The 10,952-nt window shown below is 39.0% G+C and overlaps 1 protein-coding gene across 1 annotated transcript; it reads right to left on the bottom strand.

The window, feature by feature from the left end:
• Positions 1-9,702: 9,702 nt before the first annotated feature.
• LOC118588384 (olfactory receptor 10-like) lies at positions 9,703-10,673 on the bottom strand. The gene has a single exon (XM_036194654.1). The coding sequence runs from the start codon at positions 10,667-10,669 to the stop codon at positions 9,734-9,736; it is 936 nt and encodes a 311-aa protein (XP_036050547.1). The 5' UTR covers positions 10,670-10,673; the 3' UTR covers positions 9,703-9,733.
• Positions 10,674-10,952: the final 279 nt, after the last annotated feature.

The following is a 10,952-nucleotide window of genomic DNA, read 5'->3' as shown; positions in this document are numbered from 1 at the left end:
TAAAAGAGATGGGTAGATGCCAGTGCAAAAATACAGTCAACAATATATAAACCAATATGGCTCCATCAGAACCTAAATCAGCAAGACCTGAACATACCAACACAAAAGAAACAGAAGATATCAACCATAAAAATGACTTTAAGAAGATATTAGAGATCTTAAAAGAGGAAATGAAAAATTCCCTTAAAGAAATCGAGGAAAAGTCAAACAAAAACTTGGAAGAAACCAGTTAAATCCCTTGAAAGCCAAGAGAAAGCAATTAAACAAATGAGGGAAACAGTTTAAGATTTGAAAACTGAAATGGAGACAATAAAGAAGACACAAACTGAGGAAATGCTGGAAGTGGAAAAATCTTAGTAAATGAGCAGGAACTACAGATGCAAGTATAACCAACAGAATGCAAGAGATGGAAGAGCAGATCTCTGGCATTGAAGATATGGTAGAGAAATAGATTTATCAGTCAAAGAAAAAAACTAAAGGCAACAAAGTCATGACCCAAAATGTCCATGAAATTTGGGACACCATGAAAAGACCAAACCTAAGAATAATAGGGATAGAAGGAGGAGAAGAAAACTAAGTCAAAGGCACAGAAAACATATTCAATAAAATCATAGAAGAAAACTTTCCCAAACTAAGGAAGGAAATGCCTATAAAGATACAAGAAGGTTACAGAACACCAAATAGACTGGATCAAAAAAAAAAAATGTCCCCTTGCCACATAATAATCAAACCACTAAACATACAGAATAAAGAAAAAATATTAAGAGCTACAAAGGAAAAAGGACAAGTAACATATAAAGGCAGACCCATAAGAATAACACCTGATTTCTCAATGGAGACTCTAAAAGCCAGAAGGTCCTGAACAGACATTACACAGACACTAAGAAACCATGGATGCCAACCCAGACTATTATACCCAGCAAAATTCTTAATCAGCATAGAAGGAGTAAACAAAATATTCCATGATAAAACCAGATTTAAAGCTGGGCGGTGGTGGCACACGCCTTTAATCCCAGCACTCAGGAGGCAGAGCCAGGCGGATCTCTGTTAGTTCGAGGCCAACCTGGGCTACCAAGAGAGTTCCAGGAAAGGCGCAAAGCTACACAGAGAAACCCTGTCTCGGGAAAAAAAAAAAAGGAGAAAAAAATAGATTTAAACAATATCTCTCCACAAATCCAGCCCTACAGAAAGCACTTAAAGGAAAAATCCAACCTAAGGAAGTTAGATACACCCATGAAAACACAGGCAATAAATAGTCCCATACCAAAAAATACCAAAGAAGGTAAACACACAACACTACCACCAAAAATAACAGGAATTAACAATGAGTGGTTATTAATATCTATCAATATCAATGGTCTCCATTCACGTATAATAAAAAGACACAGGCTAACAGAATGGATATGAAAACAAATTCCCTCCATTTGCTGCATATAAGAAACACACCTCAACTTCAAAGACAGATACTACCTCAGAATAAAAGGCTAGGAAAAGACTTTCCAAATAAAATGGATTTAAGAAGCAAGCTAGTGTAGCTTTCCTAATATCTAATAAAATAGACTTCAAACTTAAATCAATTGAAAGAGATTGGGAAGGACATTACATATTTATCACAGGAAAAATCTGACAAGATTAAGTCTCAATTCTGAATATTTATGCTCCAAATACAAGGGCACCAACATTTGTAAAAGAAACATTACTAAAGCTTAAATCGCACATCAAACCCCATGCACTAGTAGTGGGAGATTTCAACACCCAACTCTCACCAATGAACAAGTCTGCCAGACAGAAACTTAACAGAGAAATAAGGGAACTAACAGACATTATGACTCAAATAGACTTAATAGATATCTACAGAATATTCCACCCTAACACAAAATAATATACCTTCTTTTCAGCAACCCATGGAACGTTCTCCAAAATCTACCACATGCTTGGTCACAAAGCAAATCTTAACAGAAACAAAAAAATTGAAATAACCTCCTATATTTTATCAGACCACCATAGTTTAAAGTTAGATTTCAACAATAACAACAATTACAGAAACCTACAATCTCATGGAAACTGAATAAGGCCAAATTGAATTACTAATGGGTCAAGGAAGAAATAAAGAAAGAAATTGAAGATTTGCTAGAATTCAATGAAAACAAATGTACAACATACCCAAATTTATGGGACACCATGAAAACAGTGCTAAGAGAAAAATTCATAGCTCTAAATGCCCACAAAAGAAGTTCGAGAAATCTCACACTAGTGACTTAACAGCACAACTGAAAGCTCTAGAATGAGAAGAAGCAAACTCAGCCTAGGAGCGCTGAAATCAATAAAATAGAAACAGAACAATACAAAAAAAATCAATGAAACAAAGAGTTAGTTCTTTGAGAATATCAACAAGATAGACAAGCCCTTATCCAAACTAACCAAAAAGCAGATAGAGAGAAAGCATCCAAATTAACAAAATCAGAAATGAAAAGGGAAACATAGCAACATACAATGAGGAAATCCAGAGAATCATCAGGTCATGCTTCAAAAACCTGTACTCCAAGATTGGAAAATCAGAAAGAAATGGATGATTTCCTGGATAGGTACCCCATACCAAAGTTAAATCAAGACCAGATAAACTATTTAAATAGACCAATAACCCATAAGGAAATAGAAACGGTCATTAAAAGTCTCCCAACCAAAATAAACCCAGGACCAGATGGTTTCAGTGCAGAATTCTACCAGATTTTTAAAGAAGAGATAATTCCAATACTCTTCAAATTGTTCCACACACTAGACACATAAGGAACATTACCAAATTCTTCTTATGAGGCTACAGTTATCCTGATACCCAAACCACACAAAGATGCACAAAGAAAGAGAATTACAGACCAATCTTCCTCATGAACACTGATGCAAAAATACTCAATAAAATACTGGCAAACCGGATCCAGGAACACATCAAAAAAATTATCCACCATGACCAAGTAGGCTTCATCCCAGGGATGAAAGGGTGGTTCACCATACGAAAATCTGTCAATGTAATACACCATATGAACAAACTGAAAGAAAAAAAAAAAAAACACATGATCATCTCATTGGATGCTGAAAAAGCCTTTGACAAAATCCAACACCCCTTCATGATAAAGGTTCTAGAGAGATCAGGAATACAGGGAACATACCTAAATATAATAAAGGCAATCTACAGCAAGCTGACAGCCAACATCAAATTAAATTGAGAGAAGCTCAAAGCAATTCCACTAAAATCAGGAATAAGACAAGGCTGTCCATTCTCATATTTATTCAATAAAGTACTTGAAGTTCTAGCTAGAGCAGTAAGACAACAAAAGGAGATCAAGTGGATACAAATTGGAAAGGAAAAAGTCAAACTTTCATTATTTGCAGACAATATGCTACTATACATAAGTGACCCCAAAAATTCTACCAGAGAACTCCTACAGCTGATAAACTCCTTCAGTAAGGTGGCAGGATACAAGATTAACTCAAAAAAAAAAAAAAATCAGTACCCTCCTTTATACAAATGATAAATGGACTGAGAAAGAAATTAAAGAAATATTACCTTTACAATAGCAACAAATAATATAAAATACCTTGGGGGTAACTCTAACTAAGCAAGTGAAAGATCTTTTTAATAAGAAATTTAAGTCTCTGAAGAAAGGAAACCAAAGAAGATATCAGAAAATGAAAAGATCTCCCATGCTCATGGATAGGTAGAATCAACATAGTAAAAATGGCAGTCTTACTAAAAAGCAATCTACAGATTCAATGTAATCCTCATCAAAATGCTAACACAATTATTCACAGACTTGGAAAGAATAATACCTAACTTTATATGGAAAAACAAATAACCTAGGATAACTAAAAAAAAAAAAAAAATCCTGTATAATAAAGCAACCTCTGGAGGCATCATGATCTCTGACCTCAAGTTCTACTATAGAACTACAGCAATAAAAACAGCTTGGTACTTGCATAAAAACCAACATGTGGACCAATGGAATTGAATTGAAGACCCTGTCATTAATCCAAACACCTATCTATGAACATATGATTTTCTACAAAGAAGCCAAAACTGTACCATGGAAAAAAAGAAAGTATCTTCAACAAATGGTGCTTCCATAACTGGATGTCAACATGTAGAAGGCTGCAAATAGATCCACATCTGTCACTGTGCACAAAACTTAAATCCAAATGGATCAAAGACATAAGTCCAGTTACACTGAACTTGATAGAAGAGAAAGAGGAAGTATGCTTGAATGTCAGTAGCAAAGACACTGAGAGAAACAATTAATAAATGGGACCTCCTGAAACTGAGAAGGCTTTGTAGGGCAAAACACACAGTCAATAAGACAAAGTGACAGCCTATAGAATGGGAAAAGATATTTACCAACCCCACATCTGACAGAGGACTGATCTCCAAAATATATAAAGAACTCAAACAGCTAGACTTCAAAATACTGATTAAAATCCAATTAAAAAATGGGCTACAGAGCTTAACAGAGAATTCTCAGTGCCTGTGCTACTGGTGTTATATTTAGGAAGTAATCTCCTATGCCAATGCATTCAAGACTACTTCCTACTTTCTCTTCTATCAGGTTCAGAGTAACTGGATTTATGTTGGGGTCTTTGATCCACTTGGACTTAAGTTTTGTGCATGGTGACAGATATGGATCTATTTGCAGCCTTCTACATGTTGACATCCAGTTATGCCAGCACCATTTGTTGAAGATGCTTTCTTTTTTCCATTTTACATTTTTGGCTTCTTTGTCAAAAATTATATGTTCATAGGTGTGCGGATTAATGTCAGGGTCTTCAATTCAATTCCATTGGTCCACATGTCGGTTTTTATGCCAGTACCAAGCTGTTTTTACTACTGTAGCTCTATAGTAGAGCTTGAGGTCGGGGATTGTGATGACTCCAGAGGTTGTTTTATTGTACAGGATTCTTTTGGTTATTCTGGGTTTTTTGTTTTTCCATATGAAGTTGAGTATTATTCCTTCTAGATCTGTGAAGAATTGTGTTGGTATTTTGATGGGGATTGCATTGAATCTGTAGATTGCTTTTGGTAACATTGCCATTTTTACTATGTTAATCCTGCCTATCCATGAGCATGGGAGATCTTTCCATTTTCTGACATCTTCAATTTCTTTTTTCAGGGACTTAAAGTTCTTGTCATATAGGTCCTTCACATGCTTAGTTAGCGTAACCCCAAGGTATTTTATATCATTTGTGGCTATTGTAAAGGGTGATGTATCTCTGATTTCTTTCTCAGCCTGTTTGTCTATTGTATATAGGAGGGCTACTGATTTTTTTTTTTTAGTTGATCTTGTATCCTGCTATGCTGCTGAAGGTTTTTATAAGCTATATCAGTTCCTTGGTTGAATTTTTGGGGTCACTCATGTATACTATCAGGTCATCTACAAATAGGGAAAGCTTGACTCCTTCCTTTCCAATTTGTATCCCCTTAATCTCCTTATGTTGTCTTATTGCTCTGGCTAGAACTTCAAGTACTAAATTGAATAAGTATGTGGAGAGGGGACAGCCTTGTCTTGTTCCTGATTTTAGTGGTATTGCTTTGAGTTTCTCTCCATTTAGTTTGATGTTGGCTGTTGGTTTGCTGTAGATTGCCTTTATTATGTTTAGGTATGTTTCCTGTATTCCTGACTGCTCCAAGACCTTTATCATGAAGGGGTGTTGGATTTTGCCAAATGCCTTTTCTGCATCTAGTGAGACGATCATGTGGTTTTTTTTCTTTGAGTTACGGACCATTATTGATGGACTTTCGTATGTTGAACCACCCTTGCATCCCTGGGATGAAGTCTACTTGATAATGGTGGATAATTGTTTTTGATGTGTTCTTGGAGTCTGTTTGCTAGTCTTTTATTGAGTATTTTTGCATCAATATTCATGAGGGAGATCAGTCTGTAGTTCTCTTTCTTTTTTGCATCTTTGTTTGGTTTAGGAATCAGGGTAATTGTAGCCTCATAGAAGGAGTATGGCAATATTCCTTCTGCTTCTATTGTGTGGAACAATTTTAAGGGAATTGGTATTAACTCTGAAGATCTGATAGAATTCTGTGCTAAAACCATCTGGTCCTGGGCTTTTTTTGGTTGGAAGACTTTTAATGACTGATTCTATTTCCTTAGGGGTTATTGGACTATTTAAAAGGTTTATCTGGTCTTGATTTAACTTAGGTATGTTGTACCTATCTATAAAATTATCCATTTATTTAGTTTTGTAGAGTAGAGGTTTTTGAAGTATGACCTGATGATTCTCTGCGTTTCCTCATTGTCTGTTGTTAGGTCTCCCTTTTCATTTTTGATTTTGTTAATTTGGATGCTCTCTCCCTGTCTTTTGGTTAATTTGGATAAGGGCTTGTCTATCTAGTTGATTTTCTCAATAGAAGAATCTCAAATGGCTGAAAGATATTTAAAGAATTGCTCAACATCCTTAGTGATTAGGGAAATGCAAATAAAAACTCTGTCAGAATGGCTAAAAACACTGAAGACAGCTTATGTTGGAGAGGATGTGAAGCAAGGGGAACACTCCTCCACTGTTGGTGGGAATGCAAACTTGTACAGCCACTCTGGAAATCAGTATGGCAGTTTCTCAGAAAATTTGGAATAAGTCTTCCTCAAGACCCAGCTATACCACTCTTGGGCATATACCCAAGGAATGCTCAATCTTACCACAAGGACACATGCTCAACTATGTTCATATCAGCATTATTTGTAATAGCAAGAACCTAGAAACAACCTAGATGCCCCTCAACTGAAGAATGGATAAAGAAAATGTGGAACATGTACACAGTAAAAAACAATATCATGAAATTTGCAGGCAAATGGATGGAACTAGAAAATATCATCTTGAGTTCGGAAACCCAAACTCAGAAGGACAAACATAGTATGTACTCCCTCATAAGTGGATGCTAGATGTGAGGGAAGAAATGGCCATACAGCAACCCATAACTCTAGAGAGGCTAGCTAACAGGTAAAGACCCAAGAAGGGACACATGGAATACCCTATGAAGGAAAAGTGGATGAGATCTACATGAGGGGACTGGGTGTGGGGGTGGCAGAGGGCGAGGAGTGGGGGATGAGAACATAGGGTAATGGGAGGTTCGAGCTAGAACAGGGACAGAGTGTGAGGGCAGAGAGGAAGAAGTGCCTGGACTGGTCTACTCTGGTGACTGGTCTAGGGAATAACCTCACTGTCATCATAGAGCCTTTGTCCAGTGACTGATGGAGGCAAATGCAGAGATCCATGGCCAGGCACCAGGCTGAACTACAGGAATCCAATTGATGAGAGAGAGGAGGGATTCTGCAGGTGAGGGATGTCAAGATCATGATAAGAGGATGTGCAGAGATGGCAGGCCACACAAGCGGAAGCCCATGAACTGTGGACTGGTGGCTGTGGAACCCACATGGGACTGGACTAGGCCCTCTGCATATGGAAGACGGTTATTTGGCTCGAACTGTTTGGGGGGCACCCAGCCAGAGGGATCCAGATCTGTCCCTTGCATAGCCTTGGTGCAGTGGGAAGGGACTTGGACTTGCCTAGACTCAGTGTGCCAGGCTTTGCTGACTCCCCATGGGAGACCTTGATTTGAGGGATGTGGGGATGAAGGGTGGCTTGGGAGAGAGCGCTGAGGGGTAGTAGGAGGGAGGAGGGGGGATCTGTGGGTTGTATGTGAAGTGAGTAGAAAATTTCTTAATAAAGAAAAATGGAAAAAAAGAAGAAGTTCCTAAAACTAACGAGATTTACACCAGTCTTCCCCAAGTTTACATAAGCAGAAACAACTGCTATGGAGAGGAGACTCTATCTGACTGGCTGAGACACCTGCAAGTTGGGCAGAGAAATCCAGGAATGTGGCTTTCCTGTGCCATCACCAATATTGGGATGGGCTTTTTGGTAATGCAGCTGCCTTTGAGCCTTTCACACTCCTGTAAGTGACCCCAAATGAATTCCCTGGTGTGCTAAGGTAGAGTTGGATGAAATAACTTCTTTGGTTTGTCATGGTTTCTCTATCTTAGGTGAGTAGATGTTTCCTCACATCTGCCCAGGAAAATCCACAAAATAACTTTTGAGGTGAGAATTGTATTTTTGCATCAACTAAAGAATACAACAAAATATAACAACTTTGACAATACTGAGAAAGGATTAATGTCATGGTTTGCAAAATGAGTTGCAAACATAAGCAAAATCAGTGGGAAATTATTATAATAAAACATGGTTCAGTTAACACAAAATTTATCATACTTTCAAAAGTCTATCAACAAAGATCCCTACACTTTTAAACATAAAACCACCATTTAAATACTTGAGAGAGTGGTGTAAGTCTCATAGTCAAATAAAACAGAGATGAGGGGAAGTGAAATGGAGCCCCCAAATCAACTTTCACATAGCTGGTCACACAACAAATAATAGCCTCTTCCCTTGCTTCTTTTAAAAATCCATTACTAATTTTCTTATAAATACAGATTTTATTCAATATAAATTTTGCATCAGGACATATATAAGTTACAGATTTTTTGAATTTCTCTTAGTTTACTATTTATGTAATCATTTTCCTTTCCTCACCTCTATCTAACAGGAGAGGAATGCTGCCAGCTGGCATGACAGACACTCAGGCTTCGGCTAGGAGACCTTTGTTGCCTTGCTTTCTTGCAGTGTGTGTAATAAATGATTCTGCCTTTTTCTCCAAGAGGGTAAATGAACACATGTCTGAATTTCACATGCTACATGAAGCAGCTCTGCTCAACATTAGCATGTTTATTCCAAGCTAGGAATGGTAAGCAAGCATAGGAGGCCTTCACAAAAGACCCTGAGTTATGACCAAAGCCAGATAGAGTCACGATACATTAGGAAAATGGGGTGATGTTGAGGCCCCACTTAGACCTGATGCTCCACATCCATGCACATGCAGGTGGCCTTACATGGACCCTCTGGATTGTGTTTTTTAAAAAGGCATGAGGTTGGGAGAGAGAAGTGGTGTCGAGGGAAAGGGAGAAATTGGAAGGAAGACCTGTGGGTGGATTTGATCAAAACACAGCATATGAATGTTTGGATACTAAATTAAAATGAAGATACAAAATGGATAGAAAATCAGAACAAACCCTTGGATTTATCATTCTGAGTTGCAACACTCAAAGTCAGACACCACAATTGAATTATAAATCCTATGACATTCAGATTTTCCACAACCAATCCAGTTCCCACAAGTGTTCACAGTACATTCTTCCCTGCCAAGAACCCGGCCCATTTCCACAGGTGCTCACAGTCAACCTCTCCCAGTCTCCTATGGAAAGTTGTGTCTGAATTCACATTTATCCTTGCTGAGCAGTGATGACAGAGAGCAGATCCCCACTCCAACTTCCAATTAAGGACGGTACTATAGTTCTGATGCTCCTGGGGACTGTTTTCTTTTATTTTAATTTTATTATGATTATTGATTTATTATACACACACACACACACACACACACACACACACACACACACACACGTATAGGGACTACCTTTTCCACCATATGGAATTCAGGCATCAAACTCTGATCCTGGGCAACAAGTCCTTTATCTGCTGTTTTTGTTTTTGTGTTTCTGTTTTTATATGTTTTGACACTCACATGAATGTTCATAATTAATTGTATTTGCATTGACATCCAACTCCCCCTCCCACTGAAGCCCTCTGGTCTGACAGAATATAAAGCCTTTTGCTGCTCACCTGTTCTTTCCTACCCTGTGGCTGTGCCTCTCCCCAGTACCCTCCACAGAGCCCCCTTCACATCCTTGTTCCTCAGGGTATAAATCAGAGGGTTGAGCATGGGGGTGATGATAGTATAAAAAAGGGCAACAAACTTCCCCTTGCTCTCAGAATAGCTGTCCTTGGGCTGTAAGTATGTGTAGGTGGCTGAGCCATAAAACAGAGAAACTACCAGGAGGTGGGACCCACAAGTTCCAAAGGCTTTTCTGCGCCCAGCTCTTGACTTGACCTTCAGCACTGCCCTGGCAATCTGTGCATAGGAGCCCAGGATGAGCACAGCTGGAACTGCAACAATCACCACTCTGGCCACAAACATCTTGGCCTCTGTTCCTTCTGTGTCTTCACAGGCCAACTTGAGGAACACAGGCATCTCACAGAAGAAGTGATTCAGTCGACGGCCACAGAGAGGCATGGTCATCATGAGGCTTGTCTGGATCAGAGAGTTCATGAGGCCTCCCATCCAGGAGACAATAGCCAATGCTTGGCAGAGAAGGGGGTGCATGGTGGTTGTGTAGTGCAGGGGACGACACACAGCAGCATAGCGGTCAAAAGCCATCACCACCAGGAGCAAACTCTCTGTGGAGCCCAGAGCGAGAAATATGAATAGCTGGGCCACACACCCACTATAGCTGATGGTCCTGTCAAGTCCAAGAAGGTTGATCAGGAGCTGGGGCACAGTGCTGGTGGTGTAGCAGAGGTCCAGGAAGGAGAGATGGGAGAGGAAGAAGTACATGGGAGTGTGTAATTGAGGGTCCATTCGGGAGAGGGCAATGATGGCAGTGTTGCCAAAGAGAGTGAAGGAGTAGAAAATCAAAATATAAATAAAGAAGATGATTTCTAGTTGAGGCCAGTCTGAGAAGCCCACCAAAATGAAGCCTCCTCCCAAACTGTTGTTGAAGCTTCCCATAGCCTTTGACATGAACAAGTACCAGAAGGTAAATCAGTGCATCCTGGGAAAAATAAGGGTTCATACACTCCCTGGATAGAGTACTCCTTAAGTACTCCTAAATGATGAGTTTATTATCTATTCTGGTATCCAGTTCATTTACCTCAGCCTTCTAGGTTTACTATTTTCTACTTTAGGCAGAATATATCTGGATTAGGAATATCGTCATCTGTGTTTGAACCACATCTCAGCCATCTCTTTGTTCCTAGACTTTAGCCCGGCCTCTTGGTCCTGTTCCCATTAA

The sequence above is a fragment of the Onychomys torridus genome, chromosome 8 (assembly GCF_903995425.1).
Source record: "Onychomys torridus chromosome 8, mOncTor1.1, whole genome shotgun sequence".
Classification (NCBI taxonomy): Eukaryota; Metazoa; Chordata; class Mammalia; order Rodentia; family Cricetidae; genus Onychomys; species Onychomys torridus.
The sequence above is the reverse complement of the archived record's forward strand: the minus strand, read 5'-3'. Positions and strand labels throughout refer to the sequence as shown.

Coding starts and splice junctions, on each gene's coding strand:
- LOC118588384 (XM_036194654.1), bottom strand. CDS start 10,669: ATGGGAAGCTTCAACAACAGTTTGGGAGGAGGCTTCATTTTGGTGGGC.